Source organism: Chiroxiphia lanceolata, chromosome 3 (assembly GCF_009829145.1).
Source record: "Chiroxiphia lanceolata isolate bChiLan1 chromosome 3, bChiLan1.pri, whole genome shotgun sequence".
NCBI classification, from domain to species: domain Eukaryota; kingdom Metazoa; phylum Chordata; class Aves; order Passeriformes; family Pipridae; genus Chiroxiphia; species Chiroxiphia lanceolata.
Window position 1 is genome coordinate 57,234,045 of NC_045639.1, and position 18,086 is coordinate 57,252,130.

Genomic DNA, 18,086 nt, shown 5'->3' on the forward strand with positions numbered 1-18,086 from the left:
ATGTACTGGCAGTGAGCCGAGAATGTAAAGCACATTCATACTGTGGAATGCATTATAATGATAATTTGCAAAACTTTGCTGAAATCAGTAGAATTTCCACTGGGGAAAGTATTAACACATTGTTTGTTGCTATTAATGTACTGCACATATATGCATACATATATGTCATTGACTGGTCTTGGCCAGTGCTGTGCAGCAGACAACCATCTGCACATGTAAAACTAATGCAACATTTAAAAAATATAAATACACTTTTCTTTGACAATTTGAATGAAAGCATATAAGCGTGCATGAGGACTCTTGGAGACTAAAAGCTGTCATCCTTTTCATGGTTAAGGGTTTTTTTGAGTGTTAATGTGTTACTAACAATTTCTGTGCATTCTGGAAAAAAATAATCCAACTAGTATGCTTCAAGGGTAGGATAGCACTTCCATTTCAATTTGAAATAGGTTCCTTTAAATATTTTTAGTTGAAAGGATGATTCAGAGCTGTGGAGAAAGATAGCTGCCAAACTGACAGTCTTGACTGTTACTGATTATCTCAGAACCTTAACCCTGCCACTCTTACTTGCAGCTCAGAAAGATATTAATTCCTTGTAAACTGTAGCATGATTCTCCATTCATGCTGTATAACTCAGTGTTTTGTGGAGTCCTTTGACCAGTATCTTTGTTTAATTGGCTTTTTTTTCCTTGTTTTTGTAACAGCAAAAAAGTCTACTCTTTTTTTAAACGAACGTTTACCACAACAGATTTCTGAACTTGAATTATTATCCTCCTGGTAAAGTGCCAGTAATTCTAATAAGTCTTACGCCTTGCTTGAGTCATATTTCAGCTGTCAGGAGAGTTCTTCAGTAACAGTGTGGAACTGGGGTCACCAAAAATTCTGTGATTCAAAATGTGAACTCCTCACCACTAGATGAAAGCTTTGTAGCTTTATTGTCTATTCAAAGCCGAAAAGCCAACATTTAAATTCTGTGCATGCAGCACTTAATAGTTGAAATTTGAGAACAGCAGAATAATGATGGGTTGATGAATAGCTATTTACTGTTAAGAAACTTACTTCTTAGTTGATATAATTGCCAGCTTGTAGAAAAAACAATGTGTTACCGCATGGTGGCTTCAGAAAGGAAACCGTCTTTCCATACTTTTTTTAATCTGCTTCTAAAAAAAAAACCCCATAGCCAGATATTCTGTCTTCACCAGAGACAATATGAAGCCATGGCTAGGTGATATGAGAGGAGACCTCAATCCATAAGCATTCTCAGGTTTTGTGGAGGTGGATGTCTGTCAGCAGAGGGTAATAATCATGCCACAAAGCACATTGGTTCAGTGTGAGTCTTAGAAAATGTCTAAGGTAAGCAGAACATTTGCTTTTCTAAAGGAAAACCAATAGGGAGAAGCAGGTCCAACTCAAAAGTGAGCAAACAGAATTAGAGAACATAGAAAGTTGAAGTCTCTGAATGGTAATTGATATAACATTAAGTTCTTGAAACTACCCTTTTACTTTTAATGTTGATTCTTACAAGTTAGATTAATGGAGCACAGGCCAAGTTTCACTGTAATACTGATTCTAATTGAGTTTGTTGGTGATTAAATTGGTTTACCTGGATTTTACATCTGAGTGCTGTGACCAGTCTCCTCCTTTCTCATCTCTTACATACCGCTCTTGGTTACACAGCTTGAGAGCTATTCCTGTCCTTCAGTATTGCTCTGTTTTAACAGTGTAAAAGATATATTGAAATGTCGCTTTCAAACTCTAGTTCTCCTTATGTTCTGAAATGTATACATTGTGTATGTTAACAGTATTTATCTTTTGTGTGGTTTTTTTCTTATTCTTTTATCTTTCCCTTTTTACCACTCATTCTCTTTATTTCTTTTTGTCTCACTCAACAGTCTAGTCTGTTAGACTGCATCTCTCAGTCTTGCATTAGCGCCTGCTGTAACTTGGTTCCCTGGAACAACAAGGTACCTTGCCCACGAGTGGGACCATCCAGCTGCCATATCTGCAGCTTGATGTTTCTTGTAGTGTTTAGTATATATGCAGTCTTACTCTGCTCTTAGCCTTCAGTCATTACCTGCTTCTTTTTTCTGCTTAAAAAAAAGGCAATTAAAAAAGTCAGCTGCTCAACAGAAGAGTGCCATGCCAGGTTTGTTTCCTTTATTTTTTTGTCTCTACTCCTTTTTGTCTGCAGAACAGTATCCTGTATTTACTGGCTTTGTTGAATTTTTTATTCCCTTTTTGTCTGTTAACATTTACCTCCTTTGAAACCCCTCCCCCAGTGGACACTGTGTTTTATTTAATTGGCTGCGTCATTGTTTTTTAATTAGCCAAGGAAAACCTCTACTAGTTTGGAGGAATGTATTTTTCTTAATTGACGAATGTGAGCTAGAGAGTACCTGCTCTCAGGAATGCAGTATATTGTCTTTATTCTATCTATGAAAATGTTTGTGTGCCAAAAACTCATGGTATTTTTTCCTAGGTCCTGTCATTTGGCTTATGAAATTTGCCTTGATATACAGTCTGTTACACTTTGGGTGAAAAAAATATTTATTTTGCTTATTCATGGGGGAACAAAGTATATTTTTGCCACTCTGCTCACCTAATCTGTTATAAAACTCTGCAATATCTGCAAGAGACTGTTTAGTATATTAAGTGAAAACAACTAGTGCGGTGCTAACTGCATTAGACTTGAGGAGGTCTAATCCAAAACTTTGCTTGGTGTTAAGAGGAGCTAAAGCAGTTGGGTGCTTCAGTTTTGGAGGTGGGAATGCCCAAGAGCCCTGAGGCTTGAGTCTAGCAGAGTTGAAGATACCTCTGGGTGGTGGTGATGGTGTCCTCAGCTGTCCTCCCTATCCCTCTGCTGCAGTTGCATGGCATTGCTCTTATAAGCAACACATGTATTTTATACCATTTGCAAGGGTTTTCTTTTAAATACCGCTCAGTTTACTGAGTTGGGACAGCAGCTCGTAATACATGAAATGCCAAAGCTTAAGGAAGTGAGTACAGAAAATCTTTGAACAAAGAAAAGGGGGTAATTCATCACTCATCACATACTCACCCTGTAGCTGCTGCAGGATTTGTGGATGCTGAGAGTTTACCTGGATTTAGAAAGCAAGTGGGTACATTCTTGGAGGGGGAGGACTCCATCCTCTGATTTAAATTTCACCTGTATATCATTGATTAGTCGTTATTTTAAGGCAGATACTAGATAGGCTTTTAGAGCTCCAAACAGTATAGCTGTTCTTACAGTTTTTATCCTGTTGCAACAGAGTAGAGGAAGAAGAAAGGAACATTTCTGAGGTTACGGTGATAACTTGCTTGATAGTGATTTCTGCTGACAAAAGAATTCCTTCCTTACTGAGACAGTGATGGTTATGAAATGAAGGATTTAGTAGGATAGCGAAGTTGGCTAGTACAACTGAAGATCTGTGTGTAGAAGTAATAAAATGGAATATTCTATGAAAACTGGGGGAACCAGACTGGTGACCTTGGGCTAGAGGACACAAAACAGAGCAAGACATGACTAATTCATGTTAAGTGTAAATTCATGTAAATATATAACCATAACATATATAACACTGTGTTCCGTAACACAGTGTGAAATCCCATGTTTTGAATTAGGCACATGAAGTGCCATTCTCAATTGACCAGGTTTGGGTCTTGGGTTTCTTTTCCCTGTTATATTTTGTCTTGATCTCTTTGCATTGAGAAAATGGCGCATGAAACTGTCAAACCTAGTAAAACACTGAAACAGAAATAGGATGTTGGCAAACATAACAGACAGCTGAAATGGTATGGCTGCTCTCTCCAACACTGATTTTTTTTCTCTATTTTGTTTTTATGAGAAATTATGATTTTATAAGCAGTTGTAGTAGACGGGAGGGTAAATGACATGACTGAAAGTTTGAAGTACCTTTGCTGAAAAGTAGAATTTGTATGGATTGAATTTTCCTCTTGGAGGTCCCATCTTTTTTCAAAGAGTATAGTATAAGCCCCTGGAATATAAAAAATATTTACAATAAACAGATTATTTAAGCAGAGACTGTTGCAAGATACATAGCATAAACTCATTTGTCATCTGGGACCTCTCAAATAGCATGAATGTGCTGAGATAGTGAAACCCTTTTGTTGTATCTTGGCAGCTGAGTTGTCTGGGGGACAGTATATCAACAAGGCGTTGGAGAGGCTCTGGCTTATTGAGCTATGTGGCTTGTCTATGGGATATTTATAGACCATTTTTCTCCTGGATTCTAATTTTAACTCCCATTTGAAAGTTCATGCTTTTTCCCCTCTAATGCATATTCGTGGACAATCCTAAACATCCACTGGTCAGATTATGTGACCAATACATCTGTTCTAGAACAAGCAGCAGTCACAAGTATTGAGGCCATGTTGCTGAGAACACAGCTGTGTTGGGCAGGGCACGTCCCAAGGATGCAGGACCACCACCTCCCCAAGATCTTGCTTTATGGTGAACTTGCCACTGGCTGCCGCATGAGAGGAGCCCTGAAGAAAAGATACAAGGACTCCCTGAAACAACATCTCAGCCTCGACCATATTGATCAACGTAACTGGTCTACTCTGGCCTCCAATCGGGAGGCCTGGAGACACACTATCTGTAACACTGCTGTTTCCTTTCACTCTCAAGGAGAAAAGACAACACAGAAAGAATCGTGTCTTGCAGAATATACCACCTAAGGAGTCTTTCTGCTGTGCCTTTTGCAATCGGATTTGTCTATCTCATATTGGCCTCATTAGCCACCAGCGTGCTTGTAACAAATGTGGATAGAGCCTTCCTAAATCTTCGTTCGCGAAGCCCAGCCATGATGATGATGGCATATTTGTGGAAACACTGCAGGGTCCAAGAATGCTGCTTACACACCCCACCTTTCCTTTTTACCATGTCCATGAAAAAGAATGAATTCCAACAAATTTTCCTGCAGAGATGAGTGTAACAACCTGTAGCACAGAAATTTGGCCATTTAAGTCAAACAGTAAAGTTACTATGACTCAGAGATGCTTTAAAAATGGAACAGGTACTTTCTGTTCTATTATGAACATAGAATTTATGATCAGCTTTGCTAAGCAGATACATATTCTCAAGGTACTGCCTAGTTCTACTTCTGGTGTAACAGACCTTACTTGAGGAGACATTCCTGTCACACAGCAGCAGTTCATCTTCCAGCAAGCTTCTGGGCTGTAAATCTGGAAATGTTTGCTAAAAATATGTGAAACCCTGGGATTTTCCCTGTAGATTTTCATCCTAATTATAGAGGTAAATAATTTCCGTCTGAAGAAAGCTGAAAGATGAGCTGCTGCTTTCCTCTGTGTGCAATAAAGCTGTGTATGCCTTTGTCATGCCTATACTATTATCACTTGAGAGTATTTTGGAAGAAGGGATGTAAGCGGAGACAGTTATGTTTCTCCAGGATCCATGGAAAATCTACCTATAATTCAAACATGAACACTTATTCCTACACCCAAAACCACCTCCAACTCTTTTATTGAATTATTTTGTAAAAGTGCACATTTCTGTCTTGTGACAGAAGGTCATTCTCGCTGACACACTGGTTTGAACTCAGCTATACAATTAGGTTTTCAGTTCCTTCTCGTTGGTTATTTGCTCACTGGTTGGTTTCATTTCTGTCCGTCTTATACCATCTGTCTTCAGTTTTCTCAACTTTTAATTCTGCAAAATTTGTGATTGGTGTTACACATTTCTTTGGATAGTTAGTATTCCCTTGTAGTAGGTGCTTCACTTCTTCAGTTTTTCTATCTTTTCATATACTGTAACAAAAAAAAGGTCTTCTGTTTGTCTTGGGTAATTTCCTTGAAAAGGAAGGATGGCTTTGTAACCGGTGTCTCTGCCACTTGACATACGGGAGTAACCCCTTGTGATTGCTGTATGTTAGCTGAGACCTGGCACTGCATTACAATCTGAAGGTGACAGATACAGATGCTGATGGTATCAACCAAGCAGAGTATTTGAAGGTCACTGGAGCTCCTTCTGACCCCAAACAAACTGCAAAACCAGGCTGGAGGTATCTCCCTTGGTGCCCCAATTCAGGTGGAAAAAAGCTCATTGCAGAACAAGGAAAGCAGTATTTCTTTACCTCAGCCCCTGATTACTCTGCTGTGACACTGGGCTGGCACCCCTTTGCCACATTCCTTACAAACCCTTTTGCATGCTTTCTCTTTCTCTCTCTCTCTCTCAGTTTTTAAACCTAACTGTGGGAAAGCATGACCTGGAGGCAGCTTTCTCTTTTGCGATGGCATTTCTATGCCAAATTGCTTAAGTTAATAAAGGTCTTTATGAGTTTGAGTGATTTGAGGTGGGAAAGCCCTTGTGTTTGTGTGTCAGTACATCCATGTGCGCCTACACCGTATACTTGTATAAACAGTCTATATATGCACACTCATAAGAAGATAAACATTCACATCCTATTGTAAAGAAATGGGTTTTAGAGCCTTTTAGAAACAGTGGAGGCCTGAAAAAATACTGATGTCCTCTAAGAGGGTTGCATTGATAAAATTGCTGGGTCTTCCACAGGGCTGAGCCCTTACCTACACAGCAGCATCTATCCCATCCACAGCCTCTCTAATAAAGAAATTCAAGGCGGCCAGAGATGGATTCTTTCCTTGAAGAAAAACTCCCATATTTTGAAGTGTGGTTCCAAAGGACAGGATGACATTAGTAATAATTTCATTGCCTACAATGGTTTTTTTAGTATTGCCTGAAGAGCTTTTACTTCATTCTTTTACTTTTTGCCTGCAAGTTGCTATTATTTTTATTTTCCATTAAGTGAAATGTTGGACCCTGTCCTAAAGGATGTAGAGTCAAAGCATAATAGAATAAATAAAGGGTTATTTATTTATAAACACTGGGAATTCCTCATAGTAACAGGAAGAAAATTAAAATCAGAAATGATAAACAGCGTTTGTGGCACAGTGTTTGGACATGTCTTTTGTATAGCACTCAGCTTCAAGGGAAAACAGATCGCTTAGACTGAACACCCACAACAATTAAAAAAAAAAAAATCCATCTGTTATAAATAGCTGTAATGTTTCTTTCCATGCCTGTGTACAGCAGTGAGAGAGGGAGAAGCAGTGGTCTGGTACTGACAACCCTATTTCAAGTAGTATTTGGCTCTCCAAAAAGAGAGAGGAATAAAGAAAAGAGGGCGGAAGGACTGTAATTCTGGTCTGGTGGTAGGGAGGGAGGTCCCAAAGCAAACACCTCTGAAGCAGAGGAGTCAGCAGAGATCTCTACTAGTGCTGCAGCTGCTGTGCAACTCCTCTTCCATGGTTTTCTTCTCTTTTGTTTTGCCTGGAGGCAGAAGGAGACTGAGGTTGGTTTTCCTCCAGGTCTTCCTTCTTCTCCTGCTTCTGAAATTCCCTGGAGTGCCTAGCTGGCAGGAGTGGGGAGGAGAGAAGGCTGCTTCTCTCGGATTTGCTTGGCATTTAGGACTACCTGTGAGAAGCCCCAGCAATGTCTTCTGTGTACCCTGAATCTGCCTGCCCTCAGTGTTTGTCATGGACTAGTACTGTCCTGTCAGTAAAAAGCTGCATTATGACTTTCTCTGCCATTACTGGCATGCAGGCAAGGACCTTGTAATGAAAACAGATTTTCTCCCCAAAAGGAAATGGCTTTTTTGGCTTATAACTTTGGCGGAGGGATTTGCACAAGCTGTTGTAACCACTCTTTGTGGTGCAGAGAGTTTTTTGTTTCATTGGTTGGCTTTCTTTTGAAGTAAAACATATCACAAAATAGAAATCTGCCACTTTGAGAAGGACTGGCTTTTAAAATGACCACTCTGTGGCTACTGATAATGTTAACTGCTTCACCTCTGAAAAACTGGTAACCCCTTGAACTGTGGCGAGTTTCTCCAAGACCGAAGTTATTCTTGCTACCTCACTGATCAAAGGCTGATGGTTTTGTGGACTGTTGATTGGCTCTTTTACTGAACTCTACTAAAGTCTGTCTTTTTGTGAGAGGCTTCTTATGTATCCTTACAGCCTAGTGCAGCTGGAGCAAAGCAGTGCTCAAATCTCATCTTCCTAATAGGGCATGGGGAGGTGAGAGAGGAAAGGAAGGCAAACCTGGGTGCAAGGAAAGAGGGGTTCATCACTCCAGGAATTATGTGTAAGGTAATATACTGTGCTTTGCTATGCTCAAGATCACTCTTTTCTCTCTCATTGGTATGTATTCCTTAAACTGATCAGATGTCTGGAATAAATACAATCTAGGTATTTTGTTGTGTGTTATTTTTTTATATGTTTTTAAAATTGCTCTTTATGTAGGTCGAAGTGTGATCTTTGAAAGGGTGTGTTTTGCTCCACAAGTAATTGTGCCGACTGCAGCAGCAACACCTTAGCAATACCGTAGTTCTACTTTTCTTTAACAGTGATAAACTTATGTTGTTCCATGTATTTCTATTTGTAGTGTCCTGTCTCTCCCCCTGAAGAGGAAAAGCTTATTACCATCAAAAGGCCTAAAAGTCCAGCTTCAAATGAGTTATCAGATATCAACACCCAAACCAACTGGACTAAGTCACTCCCACTGCCAACTCCAGAAGAGAAAATGCGACAACAAGCACAGGCCGTTCAGACAGATGTGGTTCCTATTAATGTGACTGGTAGGCTTTTAATTTCAGTAATTGCATTACACTGATGAGGGAGGGAAGGAATAAAAGGGGGTCCATACAGTTGGCTAGTGTTTTGACACTTGTATATTTGATGCGTGAATTTTAAATTACTTACTACACCTTTCTGTGAAAACAGTGTTCTGCGTTAAATAGTGTCTCTGAACTTAATTAGAAAATGTCAAAATCCCTTAAAATTATCATTAATGGAGATAGTCTACACTATGTGGGCTTGAAACAGCATTAGACATTCATGAAATACAAGAAGAGGACTGATAAATAGCACTATTTTGCTGTGGAATGCACTGAGGATATGTAATGGAAAATCATGTTTTATCCGATGCTAATGATATTTCAGGATTTTCTTCTAGGAATTTTATATAAGGAAAGTTATCAGGGACTTCTGTATTCCAAAGACTAAATGTTACACAAATCAAGAAAAAACCTCTTGTATCTTATTTTTATCTGCAACAAGAGGTTTAGCCATCAAGGAGGGTAAGGTTAGAACAGTAAAAGTTAATGAGGCTACACCTTTGAGCAAGACTCTCGGAAAGACACTCCACTTGCATAACCATAGTCCACATTTTCTTGTTATGAACTATGTATTCATTTTGAAAATGCTCTTTGGTTTTGCAGTTGCTGAACTCTCACTCTGTTGAAGTTAAATTACGTTAAAGCCTACTGCTGAAGAGATACTTTGTTGTGTGTAAAATAGACTTTCTGTGAAAGATAGAATTATCGCTTCAATTTAATAACCCCTCTTTTTCTGCACAGCATCAAGACTGTCTATTATTAGTTAATTCAAATAACTGACCTCTTGCCTGCCAAAACCAGGATGATACTCAGCATCCAATTTATTTCAAATGCCATATGGCGCGCTCTGACTCCACGCTTACTCTGAAAATCAATAGCTTGCAATGTTTGGCTTTATTTTGAAAGTAAATTAGGTTCTCTTTCCGTATCTTTTTCACCTGTACTTTTATAAACTAGTATTTTAAATAGTATTCTTCAATAACATTTAAATATTTTAATAGTACAGGAGCAGGACTCTCGTAACAAACATTAGCAAGCTTGGAGAAATCAACTAGAAGTGTTTACTTAAATAGCAGAAAATATTAGAAATAAACAGCAGGAAGACAATAGAAAATTATGAACACCCCATCTCTGGAAATTTAATAGAAGGAAAATAAATGCAGTGCTGAAATGTTACTGGGCCAGTTGGCATTGTATAGGGAATTTAGGATACTGGTGCAGAAGGCTGAGTTAGGGGAACAATGGATAATCTGACATAATCAATAAGCTTGAGTAGGGCTTAGATATTGTGACAGCAGGAACAGGGTATACTTAGAGAAACAGTAATCTGCTGTTTGATTTAATGACCCTGCGTACCGCAAAATATAGGGGGGAAGTAAACAGATGGAAAGAAGAATGAGGTAAAAGGATCAAATAGCTGATAGATTTAATTCAGCATCATTGGGAATGTTACCTACCGTGTTTGGATAAATTACGCTTGTGACTTCAACCAGCATAATTCAACTGGCGTAGCAAACCTTGTGTCCCCTGAATTGTTCAGCTAGCACTCAAAAAACTCAGGGGTTCCCAACTTTCCTGATTGGAATGGTGCACGTGCATATTATGCCTCACCTTTCTGGAGTGTGTGGTTGAGCATTTATTCCCTTATAAGCATGGTAATCGGAACAGATAGAAGAGGAGGGCAGTAAAGGAAGACTGCTGTTGCAGCATGTGGACTGGTCTCCAGGATCCACCATTCCTTTTTCCTTGAAATAATTATATTGCTACTGTGAAACAAGGCAAGCAACATGAGCCACACACAACATACAGAAAAAGCTGCTGTCCTTGTTCCTCTTTAAAAAGTCACAATCTGCTCCCCTCCTCTGCTCTCCCACACACTGAGTAATTTTATTTTGTGAAGTTCCTTATGTTACTGCATGAGGCAGAAAAAAACCTGACAAAAACTTCTGTACTGTTTTTTTCAGCGTGCCATGGAACAAACCATTGAGGATATTTGTTTTGATTTGGCTTTTTCCTTCACATGCTCTTTTTCTTGCTCTCCAAGAAGAGAGTTCAGAAAACTTCCATTTTATTACTTGTGGCATGAAATAAAAGGTTGACCTCTGAAGCAATTGCCAGCAATAACCTGCTGGCAATTGATAACGTTTTCAGCAGTGCATTAGTAATGATTCTCCTACAATGGCCTCTCACGTGGCTGTGCAGTAAATGCTACATCAGTTCAGTTTTCGGGCTCTTTGGTGAACAGATTGCAACTAATATAGTAGTCGTAAAAATCTGTTGGATAGCCTGAAGGTGCAGGGGCATTGCATTAGGCTGACAAGTTGCTGGCTAGACATCCAGATTTGGAAGTAGTTTCAGTCTTTGGGAGTGCCTGGGCTGAACTTTATTCTGGCCTGGAAGGGGTTGGACTGAATTTTCAGTGGTGGCCAGTCTTTGCTTTTACATATCTTGTGGCTTAAAAGATGTATAACGGTGTCTGTTCTTGTGGGTTTTCTAGAACTAACTTTCTTTACAGATGGAGGAGTCTGATAATGGTGGAGGTGCTCAGTGCCAGGCTGGATCCTGCAAAACATTTAAGCATTTGCTTGAATCCAGCTTAACTGACTTCAGTGAGATTTAAGCACACTTAAATGTTTTCAGTGAATCCAAGGAAAACAGTGTACTGCATGAGGGACAGCTGAGTAAAGAGTATAAGGAACACCTAGTCGATTTGTGACAAACCTGTATCAGAAGGAGAAAAGTATTCTTATATCTGTAAAACATATTTAACATTAACATTGATATTTTCCAAAACAAAATGAAGAAGGAAAAAAAGACTGACACATTCTGATTTTGCTTGTTGGATTTCATTGAAGCTGCTACTTTGAAATTCTACAAATCTGTGTAGTGGCCTTTGTGTATCAAAATCCATTGAAGACAGATTGGTTGAGTTAGCTCTTAGGTAGCTCATAGGAAGAAGTTACTGGGGATCAGTAACATTTCCCTATGGCCATCTGGTTTGTGCTGTCTGAGGCTTCATATAATAGACTCTCTCCTTGTTTGCACCCTCTACTTATCACTTATATTTTATTCCAGGGCGTTCAAAGCTGTATTATAATTTCCTTGCAACTCACCATCTCAGGCATAATTGTTGGCCTTTGAATGGATAAAGATATGTTCAGAGATGCAAAACTTTCTCCTTCAAATTCTTTGGATTTGTTATAGTGTGCCATGCAGAATAAGCTAATGTCCTGACCCTGGCCACAGATGAGTCCTAACATCCTCATAGTGGATGAGGATGCAGTACACTATCCCCAGTGGATAGTCTATCTCAATATTTCAGGGCTTCTACGAAGCCAGTGGGATCAATGATTCTAAATTTTATAGATCCCATATAGCTTCCTCCTCTGTTCATTTGCCATGACTTCAATCAATCCAAAAGTCAGATGAAACTGGCACTTCTTTGTAGCTGCAAGGATCTGCTTAACACAACTGCAGCTCATGGTCAAGGCTATGGTCAAACAGAGTCAGTCTTTGTATTAACAGCATAGTGAATGAAATCACTACATTTTTTCCTTGCCTTTTCACCAGTCCACATGCTATACTTTAATATGTGATGGTATCTTTAACTGTTATAGAGGTAATGAGATTTTCTATGCTATTTTCATGACACACATCATACAGATGTGCAGTCAGCCAGGGTTAATATTTATGACATATTTGTTACTGTGCATTAATCACTTTTTAGAGGTAAATAATTTGGTCATCAATTTTCAAAAGGAGTGTACAAAGGTAAAAAGCATATACACTTTTTTTCTGCCTTTCACTTTTAAAAGGGTCATCTAAAGGATATTTAACAGTACTTTCCTTTTAAAAGGAAACTTAGAAGTGACCTGTGGGGGGTCATTGTTAGATTTTTAGAAGTGACAGAGAATAAATTAACTCGGAGTCTGTAGGGAAGGTTTATCTTACTACTAGTAAAATGGCCAAATTATAAACCTCTAAACAGAAGTGAATTCCTAAAGAAAAGCTGCTTAATGATAGTGGTGCTTCTGGGTCCCATTACGATACAGCACATGGTCATTGTAAGGCTTTGTCTGGCAGCACGCGCTTAGACACACATTTTTTCAGCTCTTGGCATTGTTTATTTTTATAATCATCTGTAAAGTTTCAATTTTAAGCAGCTTTCACTCTGAAATATTTATGAGTCCACAAGATCAGTTTGATCTCTGCGTGCTCCGTAGTACTTATTTGTATTCATGTTAAAAGATCACCACCAGAAATGTGGTACACTTGACAGGTTCAGAGCAACTTGGAATGAAAAAGAAGGGTCTCATGTGATTTAATGATGGAGCTGTGCAAAGACCTAATAGCTGTTGCCAATAGCAATGTCTGTTCCTGCATAAACCATTGTGATCTTTCATTTTCATGAGCAGATTTGCTTTTTCTGCGGCTCATTACTTCAAAATAAAATAACAAAACCATCCAAAAACCTCTAAAGGGCCAAATTAAAGCAAAGAGTCTGTTTGCTTGTGGAATTAGAGCTGATCTCACCAAATTTGAACTGGGCTCAGGAAGTCAAAATTCCTTTTAAAACATGTAGTGCTGTGTAGTGGATATTTGTGCCTAAAGCCTTACTGTGGCAATGTGCCGTATCTTCTTTCAGTGTAAACCTTCATTGTAGGACCAAGCTAACATCATTTATTAATGCCTTTTTTTCCATTTCTACAAAAAAAACTAGTGGAAGAAAGTGCATGTCAGTGTGCTTGGAAGTAATGTTGCTTTGCTTGTTCTACCATGTATTAGGGGAGAATTTCGACCGCCAGGCCAGCATTCGGCGGTCTCTAATTTACACAGACACGGTGGTAAGACGGCCGAAGAAAGTCAAAAGGAGAAAGACTATTACAGGAATCCCTGACAACATACAAAAGGAGCTAGGTATGGCTCATCAGAACTGTATTCCATCCACTGTTCACTGTCACTGCTTATCATTACTCGACTAATAACATTACCAGTGCTCATGAAACCAATACAGTCTGATAGCCTATTACAGTTCCAAATATGCGTGTGCTTCCTTGCCACCTCTTGCATTGGGAAATTGGGACCTTTTATCTGTTGACTTCCATCTGTTAAAGAGAACAGGGTGTTTATAAAATGATGTACTGGTACAATGAAAATCTGCAGGGATGTAAGATTTCTGGACTTCAGTGCTTTCCTTGAGATTTGGTCCTCTTCTCCAGGATGTTCACTGAAGCAAAACTGAAGTAAGCAGGCATTTTGGCTTGTGAATAATTACTTAGAATGAATTACTTATTAATTAATTACTTTATTAGAATAATTACTTAGAATTACTTCCTGAATCTGCCGAAAGTTGCATCAAGAGTGAAAGACCTATTTTTCAGTTCAGTTTTGATCAGTTTTAATTGACGACTCCTTAAGTATCAATGTTATTTGATTGGAAAAAATTTACATGGGCTTATTAGCTATTGCATATATTCCAAAGGAAAAATACCTACTCAGTCACGTTTATGCTACCTCAGACAGTTCTCTTTCACACACAGTAGCAGACATAAATTCAAAGCTGATGAAGCAGTCTGAATTATGGCAGAACTTTCAGACACTTTTTGCAGAACTCTTTGATTTAAATCTGGTAATTTTTACTTATTCTTTAAGAAGTTAATTTAGTTATTCAGTTTTTCCCAGGTGATAACTTAACAGATCGAATTATGCTCCCTTCTTTTTTTTTTTTGGTAGAGGAAGAATGTCTTTTAAAATAGTGTAGCAGAACATAATTTTTGGTGCTTTATGTGTGAAATTGTCTCATATATTGATGGTTTCAGTAAGTTTTACAACCTTACATTTTGCATCCATTTCTTTTTTAATTATGGTTTCAATTCTTTGTTCTTTGTCTAGATTTTTCAAAAGGAGAAGCAAAAATATGTAACTTGTCTGGATGGGTTTGAAATGAGCTAGAGGGCCAGGCATAGAGAAAGCCAAGAAACAAACAATTACTTGAAGAGCAGTTTGTGAGTGGAACTGTGCTCCTTTGGCATCTGTAATGAAAGAGTACCCTGGCATGGGAATCCTCTGCCTCAAGAAAGCATTTACAAAACTTAGAGATTACATTTGAGACCACTTCAGACGGATGTTTGGTGCTTGAAAACATCAACTGTAGTTTTATTTGGTGGAGTAAACTGAGATTGCAGTTGCCATCTATCCTAAAAAGAATTCTTCAGTTAATATCTTAAAAGAATTTCGTAGCATTTGCCAATCTGTTCACTGAGAGTGACAGGTTTTATGTCTTGATTTTGGTCTTTCATCTCTGCACTGAGCACGTTTCATGCTGCACTGCTTGAAGATTTTCCTCGCCTTCTATTTTAAGTTGTGGAAATTTCAGGGCTGGCAATATCACGCTGCAGGACCTCTCTCTGGATGGTTCCCCAGCCCACAACCTGCAGGCATATAGGGCTTCAGCCACGTGCCCTATGGCGGAAGTTGTCTGAGGAAGTTCATGTTGCTTCTGTGGTGGTTGTAGGTCTTCCAGACAGCAAAATGTATGCCAGGAGAACTTTGTCATGGCAGTATCCATCCTGATAGCATGTTGGTTTCTACCACTAGAAACAAAGTGCGCTTGAAAAGAGTGATAGTATCTTCATCTGATACATGAGGAAGCCAGGCATGCTGCAGTGAAGTGACTTAACCAGTCACCCACCAGGCCATTGGCAAGGCTGGGAATAAATTAGATCTCCCTCATCCCTGTTCAGTGTTCTTTCTGCCATTTCTCCCTGTCACTGCAGAAATATTTCTGTAGTAGTCCATTCTCTATTTCTCTTACGCTGTCCCAAAACAAACAACGAGTTGTTTTAAAACATTCCACAGTTCATTTGATTGGAACAAGGATCCGGACTAAACTCCAAATCAAGCAATTGCATTATGCCTATTGACATTCTCCCTGTGGTTTCAGCTGAATAAATCTCTTTGTTTCTCCCCTAAAGCATTGCTGTGAATGGCTATAATATTTACACAAAGATTAAAACCCCTTGGTACACCAAAGTTGCTGCGTGCAGGCTAAATAACCAACACATACAGCACATTCTTGTTACCTCTTGTTTATCCTTCAGAAGGAAGCAGAAACTTGAGAGAACCTCAAAGCTTCAACCAGGCTTGAACTATTTTCATTTCTTGTGAGAGAGCTTGGAAGAACTTCTACCAGGCCAAGCTGCTGGGGTTCTCCCCTGGCTGCTTTGGCTCCTTCGGAACAGAAAAGACCAAACAGAAGAGAGAGCCTGCATGACTGCTGACCTGAGGTCAGTGGACGTGGTACCCTAGTAGAATTCAGCTAGACATACTGAAAGGAGACAGTAACTGCACTCATGTGCTGAAAGTATCTTTAAACATTTCTACTTTTTAGTGTTGTAATACAGTTGTGTTTTCACAGGTGTCTTCCAGTGATGAACCAATCTCTCTGCATAGGCTGGAAACTTCTGCATACAAAATTCTGCATAAATAAAATGCAATGTGATAGGTGGGATTCTGAGACAGAGTAAGAATGTGAGATGTCTACCAGTTTAGAGATGACAGTTATTTTCTGAAGTTGTTTTTTAACAGCAGGACCCTCTCAGTACTATTTAGCAGAATGACGCCGAAGTAAGAGGAGAAGGTAAAGCATTCTTCTTTCTGCCAAACACAACAATGAAAAAAATTAGTTTTGCATACTTCATTGTCTTACAGGACATAAATATTGTATACATATTTAATAGGAATCAATGTTGGATCTAAACTGCAGAAAGGGCGGGAAACTTTGAGATTATGTTATACTTCAAGTTTCTGTGCTCTCAGTTTCTCTGCTCTGTACTGCCATTATCCATCGCCTCTAGCTGTCTTCAGATGGTACCTTATATGCAAACCTGTATTATCCCCTCAGGCAAGAAGATGATTCCCAAACAGAAGCTTGGTAGAGATGAGCACCTCTCTGGGAAAAGCTGTTGCAGGCCTTGCTCATTCTTGGCTCTTGGTTATCATCGGCTCCCTTCATGTTTCAACTCTCTGGGTGAAACAAAGGCAGCAAAGTGCCTTCACATTTCCATGAGCCCTTCTCTGTGTCAGTGCTCTAGGGTTTGGCTCAGACTAACTTTCTTTTTGTGAAGGTACCAGGTTACCTGACTGTGTTTCTCCAGAGCTCCGCACCAGTGCAGTCCCAGACTCCCTCCCTGTCTTGCAGGAGGAGCAGGTCCAAGACTTGAGTATCAGTTCCACCACAGTTCAGCTTCCAAATAAACATACCTCACCAAAGAGGGGGAGAGAAAACATCTTCAACTTTTCCACCTTTTGATTTATTCTTCTTCTGACAGGCATTTCGCTTCTCTTTAATCAAACAGAAGGTTTCTGTCCTCTTGGGTTTGAAAAATGTCTTCTAATTTTATGTTTTGTGTGTATTTTCTTTGAATTATTTAAATACTTTTTTCCATCTTAAGATGTAATTCATAGTTTTTTTGGCTCTCTGATTTTTTTCCCCCATCTACTTTTTTTTTTCCTTACTAACCTAAGGGTTCAAAGGGTCAGAATAATGACCTTATGCAGTTTTCTTCAGCTTATTTCCCTACCTCACATTTTCAGTGGCTCACAAGGAGTTGTTACCTGTAGAATCTGGTGTCAGTCTTCAGGATGGGTATGACTGTCACCTTAACTGTCAGTCCTTCATTTGCTTTCTTGCAACACAGATCAGACCCTGGTGGTACCAGTTGGTGTCTCAGGTATCGTTTGGGACTGTTGAAGCTTCTCCTTTGATGTGACTAAGAGGAAGCAATTCCATCTCAGCAACATGGGGGCGAGTAAGTCCTTCTGATCTTTGGGAACTCAGCTGTTCTGCTGAAGACTTCTCTTAACTGATACTCCTTTCCAATTAGTCTCTCCAGGGCTAACAGTCACTCAAGTTATAGGTCCCACAGATAAGAAGAGTCTCAGATATCCAGCGGTCCTGCAGAAATACCACACATATACTTAGTTGTTCCAGACGAGTAATTCTGCACCTGCTTCAATTTGCAGCTTTAGCAGTCTTTGGAGATAATATTTCTCTTTCAGAGTTATAGTGCCTTTTGACTAATACTGGTTTTACAGCTGTAGTTTTTGAACATTGTACATTTCCAGCACTATTGATCCATAGATCAGGGTGTTAGAAAGTATGCATGGGGGATGAACGACAGAGATGCCAGGAACATAAACTTTACTATAGAGGCTGTTCATTTAAATGAACAGAATCAAGAAAACTTAAGTTGCCTATATTTTCATCAAAATTCTCCCTTTCAGGGTGGCAGTGATATATGCAAACATTCAAGATATTTTTTAGCCGGCAGTGCTAGAAAGTATCACAGAATTCTCTGCAATATTTTTCTCCCCTCAGAAATTACAGATGCTTAATGGAGCACAGTAAAA

The 18,086-nt window shown here is 39.1% G+C and overlaps 1 protein-coding gene across 10 annotated transcripts in view; it reads left to right on the plus strand.

The window, feature by feature from the left end:
• Positions 1 to 18,086, plus strand: part of NHSL1 (NHS like 1) — a 183,422-nt gene that overhangs the window by 145,396 nt on the left and 19,940 nt on the right. For 7 of the 10 annotated variants that reach the window (XM_032682700.1, XM_032682710.1, XM_032682701.1 and 4 more), the window contains 2 exons: positions 8,444 to 8,636; positions 13,461 to 13,592. In XM_032682700.1, coding sequence (XP_032538591.1) covers positions 8,444 to 8,636; positions 13,461 to 13,592 — 325 coding nt within the window. The remainder of the gene's footprint in view (positions 1 to 8,443; positions 8,637 to 13,460; positions 13,593 to 18,086) is intronic. The other 3 variants (XM_032682702.1, XM_032682703.1, XM_032682705.1) reach the window with 1 other exon arrangement.